The sequence below is a fragment of the Pezoporus wallicus genome, unplaced genomic scaffold, assembly GCF_028554395.1.
Source record: "Pezoporus wallicus isolate ANWC-B61680 ecotype Strahan unplaced genomic scaffold, APGP_CSIRO_Pwel_v1 contig_13458, whole genome shotgun sequence".
NCBI classification, from domain to species: domain Eukaryota; kingdom Metazoa; phylum Chordata; class Aves; order Psittaciformes; family Psittacidae; genus Pezoporus; species Pezoporus wallicus.
This window is the reverse complement of record NW_026635549.1, coordinates 149724-172246: the sequence shown is the minus strand read 5'-3', so window position 1 is coordinate 172246 and position 22523 is coordinate 149724. Positions and strand designations below refer to the sequence as shown.

The following is a 22523-nucleotide window of genomic DNA, read 5'->3' as shown; positions in this document are numbered from 1 at the left end:
CCCTATTCAACCACCCAGACTCATCTCACAAAGGTTTTCATACTCTAGCTCAAATCCTGAGGCTAGACAATGCCTGAAGAAAGATTCTTCTTCCATTTATTTTCTTAATTTTGTCATTGGCTTTGTCTTTTTCATTTTGGACAGGGTAAAACAGATACAGTGACAATATTTGGTAGGAAACCATTTTCATATTAATTTGTTAACCCTTTAGGATAGTGCACAGTGATTAAAGATGGACATAGGTTAGAAGTTTAGCAGGAATAGCTTCAATGCATGAATGATGTATATTAGAGATACTGCAGAATAATATGAGCAGACACTCAGGTTTCATAAAATTACTCAAGATATCCATGAGATTCAAGTGGACCATAATATACTTTGAAATTAAGTTACCCGAGATGTATTTAACTGTCTTATCAAGAAAATACATGGCTTTGCCATGGCAAGTATCACTATTTCTTTCTATCACAAGAGAGAAAGCTTTCATTTTACCTGTGTAAATTCTCTGAGAGTTTTCAGGGGATGTCACTGCACAGTTTTGATTTCCCTTCTGCACAGCTACCTTTGCATGACCGTGGCAGTTCTTTTAAGTTTCTGCAGCTCTGTGGTGCTTGGTTATGTTCTTTAATTTGCTGTACTGTTCTTGCAGAACATGTTTCTTCTAATGCCAGCGATAGTGAAAGTAGCTACAGTAAGTTACTGCTTTCATTAGAGTCCTTTTACTTTGCATTGCTTGTTCTCTTTGTTTCTTTTATTTGGTTTCTCCCCTCGCTGCTGTTTTGTTAATGCTAAAAAGACAGTTGGAGCAAATGGCTTGGAATTCAAATTTACGACCGCATCTTGAGTACAAAGCTATAAAAGAAAACTGGCAACCTTTATAAGAGGAGGAAGGTTTTTATTTGGAATGCATTCTGGGACATAAAACCAAAGCTGGCTTTGGATACGCTATGAAAGTCAAGATTATTTAGTTTAGTGACAAGAAGTTTATTTCAGCAGGGAGGGGGCAGTTTCTTGTTGATCTTTTAAAGACTAAAATTGCTACACAGTTGTAGTCAAATCTGCAAAAGGCATCCTCTTTACAAGGTCACAGTTTTTACTTGCAATTCTGCATACCTTTATGGAGGGCTAGGAAACAGTCCCTGAAATTTTGCTGAGCCCTTCATTTTGGCAGTACAGATTTCCTAATGCATATTGAAGTCTTCAGAAAAAGGTAAGATAGACTTTCACCCTTTAGGCACTGCCTCTGAATGTCATCGATTCCCTGTAAGTGGAGGTCACAACCCTGCAACTTGATTTGGTTTGAATTGCAGGCTCTATCTGATCATATAGCCAAGAGGAAGATTGCCTGTTCTGAGTAACTATTAGTAATACCCAAAAATTTATGCAATATAACTATCTTTCTTAAAGTGTTGAAAAGGAGAAAAATAAGGCCTTAAATACATGACTGGAAAGGCAATAAAAGGTCATTAAAATTATAGATTGCTTACTAAATCACCCAGTTGTTTATTTCTTTCAAGCCATTTGCTTAGCAAATCAAGTTTTCCACCAGTCACTCAGCACTTGTGCTAAGCACCCACATACATTCAGGTAATAATTGCTATCATACCTCATACTTACTAGCCTTGGTAGAGTGCATAGCAGTTGAGCTCTGTCAATAAACACTGGTTTGTTTCAGTAAAACAGCTAATCTAATGCAATTCAGAAATGGTAAATTAGTATGTATTCTCTTGTATTACAAAGGTTTCCTTGGAAAGCAATTGCCAGAGTCACAAGAAAACAGTAGGTGCTCTTGAGCTGCCAAGATCCAATTCTGAACCGCTTTACTTTTAATATATCCTTTACTTAGGAGGGGAGGAGGGTGCTATGTTTGAAATGTAAGATGCTCTTTCCCCAGACTGACTTTGCAACCAGGAATGAGTCAATAGGTTACGTTTTCCAAGGTATGCATGAGTCAAATCTCTGCCGGGTGTGTTTATTACAGGGTGAGCTCAGGGCAGAAGCCCAGAGGAAACTCTAGGCTGGTGGCTGAGTGCATGCCATGCCTGATGGACTCCCAAACAGGAGACTCCACAGGGGTGCCCAGATGCAGCCAAACAAAAGGTAGTTCCCAAATTTCATCATAGGACAGGCCAGCTAGCCAATTCCTCATTGGCTGTGCAATAGCTTGAAAAAAGTGTATGTTTTGAGGTGCAAAAAGGGGATAGAATTGGTTTGGAGAAATTAGCTGGAACATAGATACTTAGGAGGAAATGTAGTGTTGGGGTAAAACCTACCCATGGCAGGCACTGTCCTTCTAGAGTGATTTCCATCTGGGCAAGCTCTTGTCTCACCCCAGCAGCATCCAGCTCACATCCTATGGGCTGGATCCCGACACACAACTGCTATGTCCAACAACTTTTGTCTGGTGGAGAAGATGCAGGCAGGGCTTCCTACTGTGCCTATGGAAGAGCTATCTCATTTAGCAGCAGAGGAAGGCAATCAGGTTATGCTAAATAAGAGTGGCTTTAAGATCCAGGACTTAGTGCCCAAAGGGCCTAATTCCATTTGCTAAGGATTCACTGGTGTGTGCTGACATGACATTTGAAGGCATGACCTAGGGTAGCTACCCTATGTCAACAATATGTCCCATCACACAACTAACAGCAGCAAATCTTCCCTAGAGGAGTTACAACTCAGGAACAGAGAAGAATGAGAAATAGGAGAACAAAAACTGGGTGGTCAGAGAGAGCAGTTAACAAATTGTGAGGGCATCAAAAGAGATGAGACCTGTCATGAAGAAGCTGTCTTACTTCACTGCAGTTCTGACCTTGTGAGACTGTTGAGAGAGGACACTGCACAGCAGAAACCTATCAATATCCATGTGGGAAGAGTAATTATCAGACCTAGTCTGTGAACATTTCTTAAAGGCTTATTCCTCACTGCCTTCTAATTTATTTCTTATGTATGAAAGGGAAAAAACAAAAGGTGCTCAAGGTAAAGCTCATTCCTGGTAGGATTAAGACAGCATGCAGTTACTATTTCTGCTTGTCTTGTTTGCAGCTGCATAGTTAGGAACAGGGTCCAGCATCAGACATTGCCACAGAACCAAGTTTGGTTTAACTCTATTTGGAACCAGCCACACTGCAAAGCTGTTCTTCAGGGTGATGTGGTGCCACTTAGAGGAGAATTTGTATGTACAACATGAGGCACTACAGGTTGTTTTACAAGGACACCATAGGTGTTGACTTGCACTCTCATCTAGCCCTCAGCCCACTTACGAAATGGGGCATACTAAGAAGGGAAAAACAAGTGAAGCTGAAAAATTCATGGGGAGCAAATTGAAAACTGCTGGAGACCTCAAGGGTTTTGAATGGGATTGTGCCCTGTCCCAGTGCCACTTTTCTCCTCTATTTCCCCAGCAGGAGTAAAGGGGTTGCCTGCCTCACTTCTTTCTGAATTGTGGGCAACTGTGGAAGAGTGGCTGGAAAGGTGATGGCTGGAGAAGGACCTGGGGTTGTTGGTCAACAGCAGCTGAACACAAGCAGCTTGTACCCAGGTAGCCAATGGCATCCTGGCCTGTGTCAGCAATAGTGTGCTTAGCAGGACCAGGGCAGTGATCATCCTGTACCCTGTACTGGGCACTGGTGAGGCTGCACCTCGAATCCTGTGCTCAGTTCTGGGCCCACTACAAGAGAGACATTGAGGTGCTGGAGCAGGGCCAGGGAAGGGCAATGGAGCTGGTGAAGGGCCTGGAGCACAAGTGTGATGGGGAACGGCTGAGGGACCTGGGGGGTTTAATCTGGAGAAGATAAGGCTCAGGGGGGACCTTGTTGCTCTTTACAACTGGCTGGCAGGAGGATGGAGTGAGGTGGGGTCGGTCTCTTCTCCCAAGTAACAAGTGATGGGGACAAGAGGAAACGGCCTCAAGCTGCACCAGGGGAGGTTAAGATTGGATATTAGGAAAAAATTCTCCACTGAAAGGGTTGTTGACCACTGGAACAGGCTGCCCAGGCAAGTGCTGGAGTCACCGTTCCTTGAGGTATTTAAAAGATGTGTAGATGTGGCACTTAGGGACACGGTTCAGTGGGACTTGGCAGTGCTAGGTTTATGGTTGGGCACAATGAAGTTAAAGGTCTTTTCCAACCTAAATGATTCTATGCTTCCATGATTCTACTATTCTTGAAACCTTGGTCTGCACAAAGAAAAGTGTGCAGATAAGAAATCACTGACAAGTGCCATGTGTTCCCCTGCAGATGTTCATATTTGTCCGTATAAAAACAAAGCAGTTAGAGCTCAGAGTGAAGTGTCCTGCATTTCTTCTAGTGGGTCTCTGGCAATTGCTTTAACATGTTTCTCTAACTTTTGCTTCTCATGATGGAAAGTAGCTAGTGTTGAAACCTGCACTACGTGATCATACCTAGAACCATTCCAAAACAGGGGTACAACTGCACAAACTGATGCTGAAGGCTCCTGAGAGCTGTACAGGCTGTGCCCTGGACAGTGATTAACAGAGGAGTCACAAATTGACTGGGCTTTTTCTAGGAGATATTCTGATGCATTCATATTTATTCAGAAGAATATATTGCTTAAATTACTGAGTATTTGGCTGAAGTATTGCTCATGTCTTGGGCTTAGGGGTTAGAAAATCAACTTCTTGATAGAAATCAGATACTTTTTATTTCAAAATATAATAAAAATATAACTGAAAGTCCTCCTGTGTGGGCTCAAGAGAAAATTATTTTACTACTTCTTGGCAACAAGGCTGTTGCAGATAGTAAACCTGGTTTCTTCTGCCAGGACGCTCAACACTGGGTTTATAATAAGCAAAAGAGCTGGAGCCAATAGTGGGATTTTCTTTATCCCAAGAGACAACCTTCAGATCCATTAACATGGGAACCACAAACACATTTGACAGCAGAATCTGGTCCTTTATAAAAAGATTGAAAGGATTTTTGAGCCAGAAACCAGTGCTGGCCTGATCTAGAAGGGGCTGAGCTGCCACACAGCTGCTGCTGCATCACACCGGCCATGCTGACATGAAGGCTGTAATGTTGTTAGTTGATTCATACTTGTTCTCTGCAGTAAAACCAAGTTTGCAGTGGTATATAAAGTCCTGGTCTAGCAGAAAGTTACTTTTTGTGTTATGAGGATGCACACAGCTAACTTTGACTTGTCCCTGACCCAGCTCATCAAAACGTGATTGAAAGTTTATTTTGAGCTCTGTAACTTAAAATGTTCTGATTTCTTTTTCAAAACAAGCTTCTAAGAACATATTTATTTTTTACCATGGACTCATCAGTTTTATTTTGCAAGACATGATTTCCATAATGGCCATGACTTTCAAGTGTCTCTACTGCGTATGTGTTGTAACGCTCTCACACGTAGTTCAGTAGAGGTTTTTACCGCTGTCATCAAAATTACACACACGTCACCACATCTGTTTAGCCTAAATGCATAACTGGTTGTGATTGTATCTATTACCTAGAGACAATGCCTGACTAAAAGTGAAAAATAAGGGGAATGTTTAGAAACAAAATCTTTTACCCTCTGTCAGCAAGTCACTCTTGAAATGAGATTTGAAGACTCAGGACAAGGTTAAAGGCATCTGATTATTATGTTAGGCCACTGATTAATTGAGACCCACATTGGCTCTTATACTCCCTGAGGATTAATATATTATTCAGGCACACTCAAACTGGCACAGGTATTGAAGTCTCATATTATGCCCTCACGAGCTATATTGATCTTATAAAGACAGTGCCAACAGAGAACTTTCAGTCTTAAGTTCATTCTCAGACTCCTGATGATCTTTTTACATATTGGATTTCCAGCCTTTCATAACTATCAGCATATTTCAAAAAATTGTGGGTTTACTTACATAAATAGAGGTCCAGGAAAGGGATTTTGAGCCAAATAGAGGCTCAGATATTGACTGTCCAGTGCAGTCTGTGCAGATGAAAACCCAATGAACTCCAGGATCTTGCAATCAGGTAATTCATACATTAGCCCAAAACCTAGATGATGATGACAGAAAACTAAGCCTTCTTTGACTTCATATCCAGCCAAGAAACCTGTGCTTATTAAGCAGCTAATGAGGCTTAGTTAAATGATAAATAAGAGCCCATGTCCTGCTGAATTTCACACTGTGTCTCACACCTCAAAGCCATCGCAACTTTATAGCAATCCAATTATTGATTGACTTTAGAGCTCTTCATTATACTTAATACTTTATGGACTACTTAAGAACCATGCAGCACTGACAGGGTAGAGATCATTAAAGAATACCGGCTGGTACAGTTAACATGTGCATTAGCCTCTGAGGACTTAGAGGATTTTCTCTGGACAGTGGAAGGATTTTATTCAGAGAACTTGATTTTCCTGAGCCCTTATAAAACCAGTGGAAATGGTGCAGCTTTCCCTACACTCACACTCCATGCTGAGTCTGAAACTCAGTGCTGAAGAGCCTTGACTCAGGAAGATGTCTATCTTTAAGTTCTGTGTATGACAGCCTCAAAGCTTCTCCTTACTTGCTGCAGCCCTCTCCAATGGCTTAAGCTTCAGGACAGTTTGAGTGGGCTGAAGATACTTTCTTTGCCATTGGTATGGCCACAGTTTCACAAGACTTCCATGAAATAACAGGCTCATTTGTCTCCATAACCCCTACCCTGATTCTCCTGTTCAAATGCAGATGTCTGCATCTGACCTTGCTGTTTAATTGCCATTATGGGACAATGGAGATGATAAACACACCCTTTTCACTCTCTCTCATCCCAAAGTAGACATCTAATATAGCTCAGATGGCTCATGTCTTAGAATAAGCACTTGCCTATCTGTTGGCACCCATTGACCCCAAAGGGTACCTATGGATTAGTTTAGACAAAAGTAATCACAATACAGGTTTCTGAAATTAACTGAAATCCCTGTCTGTAGATCTGTATGCCATTCAAATGAGTATTTTCAAGTTTAAGATTGTTTTTGCACAAATGTATTTGTACAAACAGGCTTCCCTTCACATGCTCAGTACATGATGGCTTCATCTCCTACCCTAAGATTTACATTCTCAGTCTTGGTTCATGAGGGATGGAGGGCAATCAGCGCAGGCACATACTCATCCAGCCCAGAAAGTGAATCTTTTCATCTCCAGGGGAATGGAGCATCTTGACTTTTATATCACCCCTAAAATGTTCAGAGAAACTTAAGGAAACATAACACATCTGATGCATAAAACCCTGTGTAACAATAATTCTAGGGTTCTAAATTTGCAAAAAGCCAAAGTCAAGCAAGTCATTAAAATATCAAACATTTTCAAATAGAGAGGAAAATCCATTATCCACACTTCTCATATATTATGCTCCCTCGTCATCAAAAGCTTCTAAATCTCTTCCTTTTATTAAAAATGATGCTTCAGCACCATTACTAGCTGGGTCTCATCTTCCCTAACACATCAGTACAGGTTTTTATTTGCTTTTTCTGTCATTGTCCTTAATTACATTCTTTTTACTTGAAAAAGCTTTCAAGCTTTCTTGCACATTTACACAGCTGCCTACATAATATATCGCAAAAACTATCTATCATCATATGAGGCAGTAGTCATCTTAAGACTAAACCACAAAAATCATGTACCTTCTTGGAAGCTAAGCATTGCATCCCATACCAATCTTGTTAACACAGTTAGTGGAGCCTCAAGCATGTCTCAGACAGCAGTCAGACTACTTCAGGGTGAGGTGTACCCCCTCTAAATCCTACCTATGTCATCCATCAGGCACCAGGTAGCACTTTTCCCCTGTATGTGCATGCTTTAGTTTAGCAGCAGCCTCCAGATAATGTAACTGAGGCTCGTGTGCATGCAAACAGATGAAATGAAGGCAACTCTGTCTATTCTATAAAGCTCTGGTATGCCTTATGACATTGTTTCTTCTGTAGTATCTAAATTAGTTGCAGAATCCCTCTGTGGATCTTCTCATAGACAAACCCTGAAGTGAGTAAAAATAAAATCACAATCTCAAACGTTGCTAAGCCTATGTCATATTTAGAACCAGAGCTCTTTTGTGGTAACAAGTATGTGACAGTGACCCAGAAAGAGAAATGCTCAGGGATTATTCATGCATTAAGTTGAAGAATCCTTCTCCCTCTCCTCCTGCACTCCCATGGAGGGGAGAAGAATGATGCAGTGGGGCTGTACACCTGCACCAGAGCCATGGTTGATATAGTGCCAGTTGTTTCTCATGGCAAATTTCTCTGCTTTAGTTCCATAAATGACACCATGAGGAAAAAGCAGCATCCTAACAGGAGTGGGTAAGTGCATAAGATACAGCATTGTGAGATTTCTGTTCAGGGAAAGGATAAGGGTCAGAAAATAGCTCATAGCTAGATGTCAGGCTGTGAATAAACTAGACTATGGAGGTTATGCACAGAAGGATGATCAGCCAAGATGTGTATATTCTGAGGACCAAAACTGTCCAATTTCGGTAGTCTGTAGGTTTGCCCTGCAGCAGCATGTTGGGGCCCTAACGATTGGACACACAAGAGAATTGCATCTTGAATTTGTGCACTATCCTTGCAAACAGCCTTGCTATAAAATCAGGAAATGAAGCCTTACTGCCCATCACTGAAAAAGCCCAATTTCAGCAAAAACAATTGAAACATGCAGCAGGGAAGGGTGGGAAGGAAAAAAGTGGTCTCCACACCTTGAAATTATGAGGGACTTTGGAATGGTTCAGGTGAGAGCATTAGCAGAGAAGTGTTAAACCTGGTCTGTCTCTATGTGAAGCATTTTATCAAGCTTTTGTACTTGGTGTGCTGTTTGTCAGCTTCAATCTCTTCTTTCTTCTCTCATCAGGAGGCCAAGAAGACCTCATCCTTTCTTATGAACCTGTCACAAGACAGGAAAGTAAGTTTCATCTGCTTTTCTGTCACTGTTCCTTACGTTACTCATTCCACAATTTGGGGTCAGCAGAGCAGTAAGCTTTGCTGTGCCAGCCCTAGATTCTCTATGGCTCCCTTTTTATGGCCACTTGGTCTATTGCATAGAAAACAAACAAGGTAAGGGTCTCCCTCGCTAGCCCCCGGTTCCTAATAGTCTTACTAATAAGTATGATCATTAGTCTGCCAAATATTGATGCAGATTTTCTACATTTACTGCAACTTTGTTAAATGGGAAGCCTTTATTTTTTTTCTCATGTGATATGTGCCCTTAGCCGGTGTAGATGAATCTAGGGGAAGGCAACTGAAAATGGGAGTGCATCCACCTGATTTAATAGGGGATGAACTCATATAACTGGGGAGAAAAAAATCCTACACTGTCCTTTCCATGCCTCCTGAGGGAGTCCATCTGCAAGCATTTGCGTGTGATTTTGTTGCGCAATAGCAAATACAAATACTTCCACGTAGTTATTTCTCTACACATGCATGGAACATCACAGAGCTCTGCGGAATGACTAGTACTCATTCCATTTTCCTTATCCATGTCAATAAATCAATTATTCATCAGTAAAACGTACCCCTAAGTTTTCACTTCATACATAAAAGCAACAACTCTGGTTAGTGCATCTCTGGGAAGGTTTACTGCTATTGCCAGTAAGATCATCAAAATGTACCTTTCTTTTTGTTGCTCAGTTAATTACACCAGGCCGGTGATTATCCTGGGTCCTATGAAAGATCGGATCAACGATGATTTGATATCTGAATTCCCTGATAAGTTTGGGTCGTGTGTACCACGTAAGTATGATTTTACTCCTAGTTCCCTAGCTGAGTGAGCTTGGTTCCATGCATTAAGTAAATTGCTGTGAAAGTAGCATCTGTGAACTATATGTAGCTAAGTTTCTCAAAAGCCATTTGTCCATCAGAAAGAAAAAGGGGAAAGGATCAAATAAATAAAGATTCTGAAAGGCTGTAAAGAATTTCTCATGTCCCAAAAGCTATGGCAATTTTAAAACAAGGAGCCTTCCAGCCGTTTATTCAGTTTATAATCAATTAATCTGTGGTTTCTTAAGATAAAAGTTTGAAATATTGGTAAAATGTTTCAACTGAATTACACAGCATTCACCAATAAAAATCTGGAGTGATTTGTGATTGATGGTAGATCTAGATTGTCTAATCTGAAAGCAGTGTTTTTATCTTGGATCATTAGAGCTCACTGAGTGCTTATTTCAGGCCCTGATTGCAGTCATATTTCAATTAAAACTGTTGTCTCTGCAAATACTCCATCTTAAAACTGCTAGAGATGAGATCAGACTAAGGCTTATAATTAAGGCTAAATTGAATTGATGGGATTGTGATTAATTTTATCACTATAATCGGATTAGATTTACAATCTGGAATGCATTATGTATTTGAGATATGTGTGTGATCCTGCTGAAAAAGAGTGGAATTCTGGTAAGCCCTATTTTTATGTTAGCCTGTAGCTATTGATTAGAGGTAAACACCAGAAGATATTACAACAAAAAGACAGGTTTATTGTCATAACTCCATTGAAAACAATATGTCATAGGCAAAGATCTGCCACTAGATGTGGGGCACTCCATTTAGGGTAGACCCAGCATTGCCAATGAGCAAACCTGAACTACTGCATTTTGTGCATTAGATGTTGTTACAGTCTTCTTGATCTTCTGTCTTTTGTTTCATGCAGATACCACACGGCCAAAGCGTGACTATGAAGTGGATGGGAGAGATTATCATTTTGTCATTTCAAGAGAACAAATGGAAAAAGATATCCAAGAGCACAAATTTATAGAAGCTGGGCAGTACAATGATAATTTATATGGAACTAGTGTCCAGTCTGTGAGATTCGTGGCAGAAAGGGTAGGCTGACACTAGTTTTATTGCCCGTGAAATATATGTTCTGTTTCCACATTGTATCTCAGACATGATTCTTCTGCCAAAAGTCTAAAATAGCTGCAAAACAGCATCCTAATATTTATAGGCTTTACAGTGACTTCACAAGTTGGAGTCTCTGGCTTTAAATGACAACATCCTTGGCACTTTTTATGCTTGGATATAGTGCCATAGATCCAGGGATCTAACACGGCCCCTCAAGTAAGCGCCAGAACAGGCTTTCCTCTTCCCCCTGTGAGACAGGTAGATAAACTCATCTCACTTTCACAGAGGCAAAAGAACAAAGCACAGAAAGATTAAATTACTTGCCTCAGGTGAAACAGGGAGTTTTTGACACAAACAAGAACTGAATCAGCCTGTAAGAACCTAGACATCTTACTACTTTTATGAACTTATTTTTTCTCATCTCTGAAGAAAATCCTCTCCCCCCCCCCCCAACAAAGTTCATCCCAGTAAAAGTAATATCTTCCATGTATATCTTATATTAGCACCAAAGCAAAGGGAAGAGCGCAGAGCAGTCGAGCAAATGCCCTGCAGTCCCCCTTCCTTGGTGTACCAGTAATGGCCCATTCCAGGGCACTGTGTTGCAGAATTGCTTCTCTTCTTCTGGCTGATCTGCAGCAAACTCTGCAAAACTAAGAACGTACTCACCTGTTTCCAACAGGGCAAGCACTGTATACTCGATGTGTCAGGAAACGCTATCAAACGACTACAAGTTGCACAACTCTATCCCATTGCTATCTTCATTAAGCCTAAATCCTGGGAGCCTCTGATGTAAGTATAAACTTCTTCAAGCGTTTTGTTTTCAGGGTACAGTCACAAGTGGCACAGCACAGGTCTTGAGTCTATGTTTTGCCTGTCCTCTAAAATCAGTAATAACAAGAGAAAGTAGGAACAGTGAAGAGTTGCTCTTCTTCACTGTCATCCACTGTATCCCCATATCTCAGGTAACAAATGAAACCTGCCTTTGAAACTTCCACTCTGGGACGCGTGGTCTTACATGTTGGAGCATGAAGGACTCCCTTCCATTGCTTGCTGTACTTGTTCCAGCCTGTGCAGCAAGTTCATCAAGGGCTCATGCAGCATGGCTTGTGCCATCCAGTCTTGGGTGTTCTTGGGGTGTAGAGTCTGGTCACAGGGGATAAACCAGAAGGTAAACCTGTGTCAGATTCGTGGTGCATGTCTCACCTATCCATCAGCTATAGGTCTATAAGAGGGTAAGCAAGAGCCCATGGGACTGGAGAGGGTCAAACATAACACTTAAAGAAGGAAAGAGAAGACATCAACTTCATGCTGTCACCAGGCAACTTAATTTCAATATTCAGAAAAACACTCGGATCCAGGGACCAGTTAAACAACTCAAGTATAATAACTGAGAGGTTAAAAAGGCCCTAAGATGCAGCCAACGTACACGCATCAACAGCAAATCAAATCAATCATATTTCCTTCCTTCATGAGATTGATATCAATAATTGTATTGCATCTTGATTTGGGGGACATTCTGAGTAGCAGGTTAGGGAAATATAGTCCAGAAGGAATTACTAGAGATCATGCGCACAACTAAACGCAGTCATTGAAAATGGCAATTGTTAAACTGGGAGGTGACAGGAATCCTGTAAGTTTACCTCCTGAGCTGAGTCCCTGTTTGGAACTACTTGTTATTTTCATGAATTACTTGAATGATGAATTGGGCAATGGTTCTGTAAAGTTTGTGAATAACTCAAGGCAAGCACTTCTGAGGATAAGACTAAAACTCAGTGTAATATCAGTAAGATGAAATTCAGCACAGACAAAGGAGAGAAAATGAAAAGTATGAGTACAAGCAGGGAATAATTAAGCTTATAGCGCTGCAGAAAAGCATCTGGTGGTTGGGGTGGATCACACAGGAATATGAATGGATGGATAATGTGGCTGCAAAAAAGGAAACTGCCACTGTGGGCTGTATTAACATCAGTGTTCTGTAAGGCACAATAGATGGTTATTTTGTTTTGCTGGGTATGGAGCACTCCTCAGCTGGAGGGCTGGCCCATGAACATCATTTCTCCCTGTTCCTGCATTTTGGTGATGAGGTTGTTGCACGTCCAGCCACATTACAGGCAATGAATGATGCACAGTATGCGGCACCTGCGCAGCCCTATCCTGACCAAAGCCCTCTCGGGTTGGATGACTTGACATTTCTTCCAGCCCTACAATTCAATTACATTCTGATTATATTGCTGTATAGAAGGGGGAGGGTAGTCTGCCTGTCTTCTGCATTGATTAAGACAGATCTTAACCTACAGTTTTCCCATCCATAAAATATTTCCATTATTTGTTAATGTACCTGGAATGAGTAAAGACAAAACCAAAGCATAAATAAAAGCGGCCCTTAGTCTGAAAACTACATTAGGCAGAACCAGAAATGTGGCAATAACATAAAGGCTCCACTGATTTGATGTGAGAACAGCAAAACCTTGCACAAACTGACTGAACAGTGCTATGAAGATGCCAAATATTATGGCAACCATCCTGTTATTAAATCAAAGCAATGCTAATATTTCACTTAGAACAAACCAGGTTATGCAGAGTTAGCAGAATTTTCCTTACAGATATAAATTAAAAGTGAGCCAAAAGTCTTCATTCTCCAAAACTAAAGCCTTAGTGTTGACAGTATGGTAGGAACAAAGTGAAATCCGGTATATGACTTTGAATTCCTTGTTCTGTGAATATGCTGTGGAAGACACCCTTTATTACAAATCCAAACTTGCGGGACAGCAGAAGTCCTTATATACGAGTCCTACTTTAGGGTTGTTTGCAGCAATATGGCTTATATAAATAAATTATGTAAACACAACACAACTCCTGGAATAAAAGAGAAAAATGTAAGGAATTCAGGCACTCTAAATTAGTTTATCCCCTGCTCTCCACAGGTAACCTTTTAGCTATTTTATCTAATGTGTATTTATCTTCTCAAACAGCACCCAAAATGAGTTTCTAACAGTAATGAGAACTCTTTTAATATAAACAGTGTAATTACTTGTAAAAAAACTGTCTTGAGAATAACGACATAATTCTGAATCATTTCATTTATTTAGCAAGGAAACTAAACCACACAGGGTCTGGCTGAACAAATACGTACTCTGTCCTAAGCAGTGGTGAGTCGTAGGGTGTGCACGGCTGAACAGATATAACACCTTTCTAATAAACACTATTATTTTAGTGTGGAGAACTTCAACATGGTACACCAGTGCTCTGTGGGAACAAAAAGAGGCTATTTTTATGACAGCACAACTGTGTTCAGTCTTTTTTATGCATGTAACTACTACAGCACAAAAAATATAGGTTTATCTGCCATATCTTACTCTTGTTCATACAAATGAGTTGAAAGTTCTTCCTTCCTTCCTTCCTTCCTGCCTCCCTCCTTGCCTCCCACCCTGCCTCCCTCCTTGCCTCCCTCCCTGCCTCCCTCCTTTCCTTCCTTCCTTCACTCCTTCCCTCCCTCCTTCCCTCCCTTTCTTTCCTTCCTTCCTTCCTTCCCTCCTTCCTTCCTTCCTTCCTTCCTTCCTTCCTTCCTTCCTTCCTTCCTTCCTTTCCTTCCTTCCTTCCTTCCTCCTTCCTTCCTTCCTTCCTCCTTCTCTCCCTTCCTCTCCCCTTCCTTTCCTTCCTTCCTTTCCTTTCCTTTTCTTTCCTTTCCTTTCCTTTCCTTTCCTTTCCTTTCCTTTCCTTTCCTTTCCTTTCCTTTCCTTTCCTTTCCTTTCCTTTCCTTTCCTTCCCTTCCCTTCCCTTCCCTTTCCTCCCCTTTCCTTTCCACTCAACTCTTTCTACTGGAAAGAATCAGTTTGATTTCTTATGATATCTGGAACTCACATCCCACCTGAAGCAAGAAGTCTCCCTGGGAGACATGCTGGGTCCTTCGGGGCTTCCCTATAGGTTTTACAATGACTCCGGGATTCCTTCTATAGAGTCAGTAAACTCTGTGCTGAATCCTGCCTTTAATCATGATTTCACTTCTGTCGATGGAGCCTTAGCCTCTGTCAAAACCCCACTTCCATTTCAGCAGTTTGGACAACCTTATTCAGCTGAGACAGCCAGCTTTGGGCTTAGGAGATGGAGAGGTTTCTGAAGGTTCAGCTCTGGAGGCAAGAGTGCTCCGAGTGCTCAGTCCTTGAGACCTCAAGCCTCCCAGACTTACCCATAGGTTGCTGATGCCACAAGGCCATCTCAGTTAGCAGTTACCAGATTTGAGCCTTGGGACTGTAGGGTAATGGACCCAAAATAAAAACTTAGTGGAAAAATGGGAAATAATCTGGAAACATGGGTTTATACTGCATAAAAATGAAATGAGAGTACTGAAAATGCCAATGAACTCATGGAAGAAATGAGTTTCACTGCTTGATTCTTGTATCAGTCTCAATCCACTTGTGATTCAGTTGAACTTATGTTTTGAAAAGCTCTTCTGGTAAGAATTTAAACTTTTTAATTACTTCCCCTGTGTTTCTAGGGAAATGAATAAACGTCTGACAGAGGAGCAAGCGAAGAAAACCTACGATCGAGCAATTAAATTAGAACAAGAATTTGGAGAATATTTTACAGGTATGTTTTTATTAAAAACAGTTTCTTTTCCCCAAGATATAGTCTTTTATTGCAAAAGAACTGGATCACCTCTGTCTCTGCCCTAGAGTGTTATCAGTATAGTGTGCCCATAGTAAGGACTACTGGCTTGAGATTGCTGTTTCCCTGTAATTTAAGAGCAGTTGAGACATTCGACTCCTCAAAGGTTTGATGCCCTGAAGGAATATCTGGGCATGAATTTGATTCCCTCCCTTACCCAAAACTTCATTAAACAAAGTCAGTAAAAATGCTGCGTCATTGCATTCGTACAGACCAAATAATTCCTCACTAGCTCAAGGCAAGAGCTTAAGCTATGGCTCATGGGAGAGAAGGAAAAAGGCATGTTCTTCCTGACTTGGAAAACAGCAAGATTAAGACCTTCTCTGGGTCCCAGCATTTCCTTTGGGCAGCTTTACGCAGCTCCCTACTCAGGGGGCTGGTATTTGTGGATAACACTCAGAAGCCCCGGTTTGTCCCTCCACAATGCTGACAGTCCATGTATTCTGAACTCCTAGATTCCTGCTGGTGGGACAAGGAATTTAAGAGTATAGATACTGCTTTGTGTTGCAGTTGCTTTATCCTCTGTCAGCCTGGGGCTGATCTAGTTAACTTTTGCAGGAAGAATGAGTTTATTATAACCATGTCAGTGAAAGAATAAGCTGTAAATCTGCTGCTACTCACTACTGCAGTAGCTTCTACATCAAATTAAATGTAAAGCTCGACTTGCAACAGTGGGAACCTACCATTCTGCCCTTCCCTAGGACAGAACTGCTTGATCTCTAAACTAACCTAGCTCAGTCTTTTTACTACAAGCAGTGGGATGGATGCCTGCCATGGGGAGGTGACATTGATTTGAACTTAGATGCCATCTGTAGGGCTATGACTTTTCCATAATGAACATCACAGTGTACTCCTTGTTTCATCAGTATCTATAAGTACATTGAAACTCTGCTGACACTGGATGCTGTAGAATACGTCAATTAAAAAAAATATTGATATGTTTTCTCTACTGCAGCTATTGTCCAAGGAGATAGCTTAGAAGATATATATAATCAATGCAAACTTGTAATTGAAGAACAATCTGGGCCTTTCATCTGGATTCCTTCAAAGGAAAAATTATAAATTAGCCACTGCACCTCTGATTATGACGGGAGAATATTTAGAAGAAAACTATAATATACTATTTGGAGGCTTTCCTGTTTTTGTTGCATTTATGTTCTTTGCAGTCAATGTGAATTTTGATGAATGTACAACACAAAGTGTTTGAAGCCATGAAGGACACTGATGGGTCAAAGGGTAGGAACAAAAAGACTTCTACCATAAAAAGCAAATCTGTTGTGTGCTCAGAGCACCAGTTGTAGGTATAAACTTCTGACATGGAGACCCTCTGTCAAGGGGAGCTAGCCACCTCCTGTGCCCATGCGGACATCCTGATCGATTCCAATGGCTGAGCTCAGTGTGTTGATTGCTTTAAAGAGAAGCTCCCAGCTCTTGAACCTCATATAGGGCTTGATCCTGCAAGGCGCTCAGCACTTGACCCCAATTCTTACACATGAGTAGCCTGTTGACTTGGAGTCACTTGTGATCCTTCCCTGTGCCGTTCAGTCCCATCGGTTCCAGTAGGACTATTCACGTGCTCAAAGCTAAGCACAGGCTTAAGCATTTTGCTAGATCAGGGCCACATGCACCTTGCAAAATCAAGCTCAGAGGACTTGGTCCACTTCCTACTGAAGTCACTGGTAGAACACTATTTGACTTGACTAGGAGGTGGGTCCTATCCTAAGCTTGTCATTGCACATTTGTAGTTGGTACACCTCAACTTTGGTAACTATGCACATGTTTTGAGTTTTGAAACCAAGCCAAGCATTTCTTTTTTCCCCCTTTGGAAACACTATTGCATCAGGAACTAATTACAATATAGTTTAATGGAGTTTGAGGGTGGGAGAGGATGGAAGCATTTCACATCACACACACGTGCACACAAACACATTCCCATGTGGACGCACACATGTATGAGGATTCACAGCACCTATGTTGACAAGGAGGGATACAACTGGGAAAAGCTTTAAAATTTTTGATTGTCTATTTTATCATTTATATTGCTAGAAGGCACTTAAAGATGGAATAATTTATAAAAATAAAAATATATTGATGTATAGAAACTAATTTCTATAGGTAAAAATGTTTTTGTGAGATATTTTGTAAAGATTAATTGAAAGATTAAATATTTACACCCTTGTGCGACTGTAAAATGTAAAGAGGACCATCAAGTTGCATTATCCCTTTTTTTCCATAACGGATTCTCTATTGCTAATGACAAGCAAGATAATTCCTTCAATTCTAGTTGTCATCTTGTTTTTCTCTCAACTTAATCCTCTCCCTTGCCTCTATTTAATCGTGACAAACTCCTATGGAAAGATCTCTTGAACTGACTGCCCTCTAGGACCTTTTGTAATCACAAAAGGATAATGCATCTTTAAATTGAAGTGGATGATTTGTCAGTGCTTGAATGCAATTAATAACTTCTCTCTTGGAGGGAGTCACACTTCACCCCCAGATGGTTTTTGATTCTTCCTGTTTCTTTAAAGGAATTAACAAAAGCATTTGATCTTTCTTCTCTTTGCAGGCAGGCAGGTCAGCAACTAACTTGTATCTTCATTCATTTCACAGTCAACAAGGGTCTTAAAAGCAAAAACTGAGGCAATGGACATTTGTGAGGGATTTGGGGGAAATCTGTGGAATTGCAGTTTGGGATGCACGGAAGGGGAGAAGGAGGCATTTTTATCTCACTTCACATTGCCCTTCCTTTGTATATTGATACCATTCTTCACTCTGACACAAGGAGACAACTGCAGGAGATGATATGATCGCAAACTGAATTGCCTTTGCTGCTGCTGGACCAAGTTTCCTGTAAAACCCACCACTCTCCTGCCTGCTGTGCCGCAGGAGTCCAGTGCTGCTTAGCTGGTGGCTTCAGTAACCCTAATGCTTAAGGACATTTTAAGGGCAAATGCTAAATAGACTCCTCAGTTACTTGTCTATTTGAAGCTTACATTTCTACTCCCTGTCAAGAGGACAGGTCCATCCAGCCAACCTCCGCGGACAGCGCGACTCGCTGGATGTTTGCAATAGAGCCACCAGTAGTGATGGGGTTAAAAACACGGGCATTTTAGCGGCCCTAAGGTGGCCTCTGACTTACTGCCCAACTATGGTAACTTTGAGAAGTTCACACTTCTGTAACTACTATTTTACTTGCCTGGCCAGCGCAGATTCATAATGAAGGGTTTCAGTTGAGTCTCCAAAAGAGCTTTGTAAACCAGAAGGGCTAGAAACCTTTATTTTTACAAAATATAAATGAACGAAAGCTTGGATTTTGGATAATTCTGCAGAAATCCACAGAGTGACCCCAGATCTTTGGAAGCCATGGATTTTTCCATGTTGGCAAAGTACTATTGCCCCAGGTTGGGAAATAGCCCACCAGACCTGAAAAAAAAACAACAAACAAGTATCCTAAAGCAGGAACCTAACTCTAGTTTTCAGCTCTGTTTTTAAGCAATCAATCACATCTGCTTTTTTGTTTCTTAGTTCAGCATGCAGCCTTTTACGGTACTATCCTACTAGTAACTGTTTTGCTTTGTCATGTGCTGTGCTTTACGGTGAACAGTAACACTATGGCTGAGTACAATCAATTTTTCCATCAGTCCTTGGTTACTGTAGTAACATTATTTATTTTCCCCTGTCTGTTGTTTGTGCTTCCAGTTTAGAGTTGCCATTGCACTTCTTTTTTTTTTCCTTTTTTTTTTTTCTTTTTTGGGTTTGTTTTTTTTTTTTAAATAAAACCTATATTTAAAACCAAATCACGAAGAGAAGCAGTGAGAGCTCTTATTTCCCTTAGGACTTGTACTCCCATTTGTTTTGTGCATTGACGTTTTGCGTTCCATGTTTCAGCATCCTCGGAGCTGCAGCTCTATTTTGCATTGCAGCTGTTCAGATCATGCTGGGTGGTAGTGGGAGGAGGAAGAGAAACATAAGATTTATGCAGAATTACATGTGGTGCAAAATAAATACCGACCCATACAAAGTCCAAACTCACAACCCACAGCAATTGGCACCTGAGACCATATTGGTGCTAACACAGCTTAGCATAATCAAATCCCTTTTCTGTCCATACAAAAGACTTGCAAGTATCTAAACATGAGACAAATGCAAACGCTGGACCCTTTAGGAAAAGTGCCAGATCACACCCCTGGTGCTATTTCTCATGTTCTGGCACAGTGTGTAGCACCGTAGGGTCTAAGCAGAACCAAAATGATCACAGCTTTCTGTCCACCCATGAATGGTCACAATGACATCTTGCTAGCTTTGTGCAGATGTGCAATATTACAACCTATTTATTTCTCCTTGCCACAAAACACCTTCCATGCACTGACTCATGGAGAGCTTGCCAACAGGGCTCAGTGACACGGCACTCTTTACTGGTCTTACGGTCTGACCATCAACCAGTGAAAGTGCCTCTTTCTTGCTTAATTCCCCCTTCCTACAGAGGTACCCTGTCCATGCTAGCACTTTGTAATTTCTTTGGTAGTAAAGGCTGTTTCTAGATAAATATTCTGTGCTGTAATTGTGTTTGTAGCTAGCATGGTTTGATGCTCCGGTGTGGATAGGGTCCTAGGAACCACTCTGTGAAAGTCAAGGATAAGAAATCTCTCCGTTGCACTGAAATTTCAAATCCTCATCCTGGAGAGCAGTGTGGAACCTGAGCTGATAACCACTACGAGCCAGCGACAGTGTCCTAGTTAACCACCTACCTACTTACACTAGGTTTCTATGGAGCATTTGTTGGTGTTACACTTTGGCTGTTACTTGCTCAGTCAAATTGTATTTCTCTTTTGGTTTCCTTATATTTTATTCTCTGTTCTTCAATTCGTATCCATGACCGGAGGATTCAGTGAGTGACAACACAGAAGGGTATTTGTAGGAAAAACAGTGTTAATGGATAAAGTCTCAATCTTCTCTTTAAGCTGCAGATTCAAAGCCATAATATCTGCTGTGTTCAGAGAAAGTGGTCTTTTATCCTTCACAGCTTTGATTCTCAACCTTTTTTCTCTTGAACATTTTGTCTGCCATGTTATGCATGCGGTTCACTGTGCAACTGCATTCATGTGCTCAAGCCCATGCCTTGGTGGAATAAATGTATTTTCCTATTCCATTAAAAATCAGACATCTTGTCAATTAGTTCAGAATAATGAGGTTGTCTTTATGTAAAAAAAAAAAGGTTACCATTCCAGGTCACAAATCAGCATCAAGGCTAACAGCAAATAACATCTAAAATCTATTCAGCATATAGCTAGCCTAGATCCTCAGCTGGTGTAAATCACGGTCACTCCACTGGGGGAGTTGGACCAGATGATCTTTAAAGTCCCTTCCAGCCTAAGCCATCCTATGATTCAGTGATGGATTTCAGTGGAGCCCATCCCATTTACACCACCTGAAGTTACACATCTGCCCTCCCCATTACACCTGTTTTTTAGCATTATTGTAAAACACCAAGGCCACAGGATTAAACAGTAGCTCAGCTCTTTCCATTGTTATCTACTGCTTACTTTGTTGCAGCACCCAGATGGTCAAGTCACAGACCAAGATCATTTTGAGGTAGGGGCTGTGAAATTGCTGAACAAAAAGATACCCTATGGGTCAAATACTATGGCCAGATTTTCAGAAGGCTTCAGCCCCACTTACATCTCACCAAGAGCAATAGGTACCACTACCCCTTTTGAGACGCTGTCTTTAAGGTGAGGAGCATGAGATGCGATTCATCATCCCTCACACCGCATTAGCAGCTTATGGCCCTGACCTACAGCTCAGGCAACTTGCCCTGGTGTAAAACAGCATTTCTGGGGATGGATGGTAGCCAGCATCCTAGGCAAGGTATTTTCGGGAAAAATAAATGAAAAAAAAGGACAAAAAAAAAGGAATTAAAAAGGCAACACTGTTGGCTCTTAGTGGGATAGCAACCTTTTAATTTCTGGATTTGTGTTCCTCAATTGGAATTGGCCGCTCCGAGTCTCCGAGTGCAGCAGCCTGTGCTCTGCAGGCTGCTCCATCCGGCACGCTGGCCGGCGCGCGTCTCTTGAGCAGGATGTTTCTCAGTCCAGCTGTAGTGTGGGGTACTCAGAATCTGAACTGGAGTTTACAGAATACCCTTGTCCAGCTTACACTCCTGTTATGTGTAAATACTCTCGCGCATCCATTCCATTTGTGTAAAGAATAAAGCACACACGATTATAAAAATTAAGATGTATATTTCATACTAGCTGTGTCCTTGCTTATTTATTCCGGTCCAAGCTCTCAGCTGTGGTTCAGTTGTAAATGCTTGATAGAGTGTTTATAAATATGTCATGAATTTTATTATAAAATATTAATATTAAAGCATTTTTACACTTTATAGCAAATGGCTTCTTCACAAGGCATAATTTGTCTTTTTTCCTTAAAGCAGAATAGTAGAAGAGAATGAATATGCTCTTAATATGTGCTGAGACACACCGGTCACACAGGACATTCCTGGTTTCAGAAATGACTGAGGATGCAGAAACTTTTCTCTTTCTTGCACTTTTTCTTTTCCTTTTTTGACTTCACGTTGACATGAAAGTTGCCACCAAGAAGATTCTCTCTGGTGAAGCACTGCCCCTTCCTCCTTGCCGCACTTCTGCTGTGTATTGAGCATCGTCAGCAGCGTGCTGAATAATCATCAGAATATTTCTTTCAAATAAAGAATTGTTCCATGTTTCTGGCATCACAGCACAGCCATTGGGATAAGGACTGTCTGTAACAATTACATGCTTGTGAGCAGCTTAGTGGAGCATAAACTCAGCTGTGCTATCGGGTCCCAACAGCCCAGGAACCTTTGGCCATCCCAAAGGCAGACTTGTGGGCTCCAGAGAGGCCACATGGGCATTGTCAGTCACTGGCAGAGGCAGAAACATGACAGGGACATTGCTTTCAAGTCTGCACAGGACCACAGAGCCTCCATATGGCTCTGGGAGCCACAACTGACTCTATAGGGAGAAAAACTCTGTCCATGGAGTTTAATGTACGTAATCACAAAGATGGTTAATCATCTA

The 22523-nt window shown here is 41.2% G+C and overlaps 1 protein-coding gene across 25 annotated transcripts in view; it reads left to right on the top strand.

Moving 5' to 3' along the window:
- Positions 1–21854, top strand: part of DLG2 (discs large MAGUK scaffold protein 2) — a 995744-nt gene extending 973890 nt beyond the window's left edge. For 19 of the 25 annotated variants that reach the window (XM_057396723.1, XM_057396722.1, XM_057396721.1 and 16 more), the window contains 7 exons: positions 650–691; positions 8819–8869; positions 9595–9696; positions 10607–10779; positions 11477–11586; positions 15293–15384; positions 16418–21854. In XM_057396723.1, the coding sequence (XP_057252706.1) occupies positions 650–691; positions 8819–8869; positions 9595–9696; positions 10607–10779; positions 11477–11586; positions 15293–15384; positions 16418–16524 (677 nt within the window). In that variant the 3' untranslated portion in view covers positions 16525–21854. The remainder of the gene's footprint in view (positions 1–649; positions 692–8818; positions 8870–9594; positions 9697–10606; positions 10780–11476; positions 11587–15292; positions 15385–16417) is intronic. The other 6 variants (XM_057396738.1, XM_057396746.1, XM_057396742.1 and 3 more) reach the window with 1 other exon arrangement.
- Positions 21855–22523: the final 669 nt, after the last annotated feature.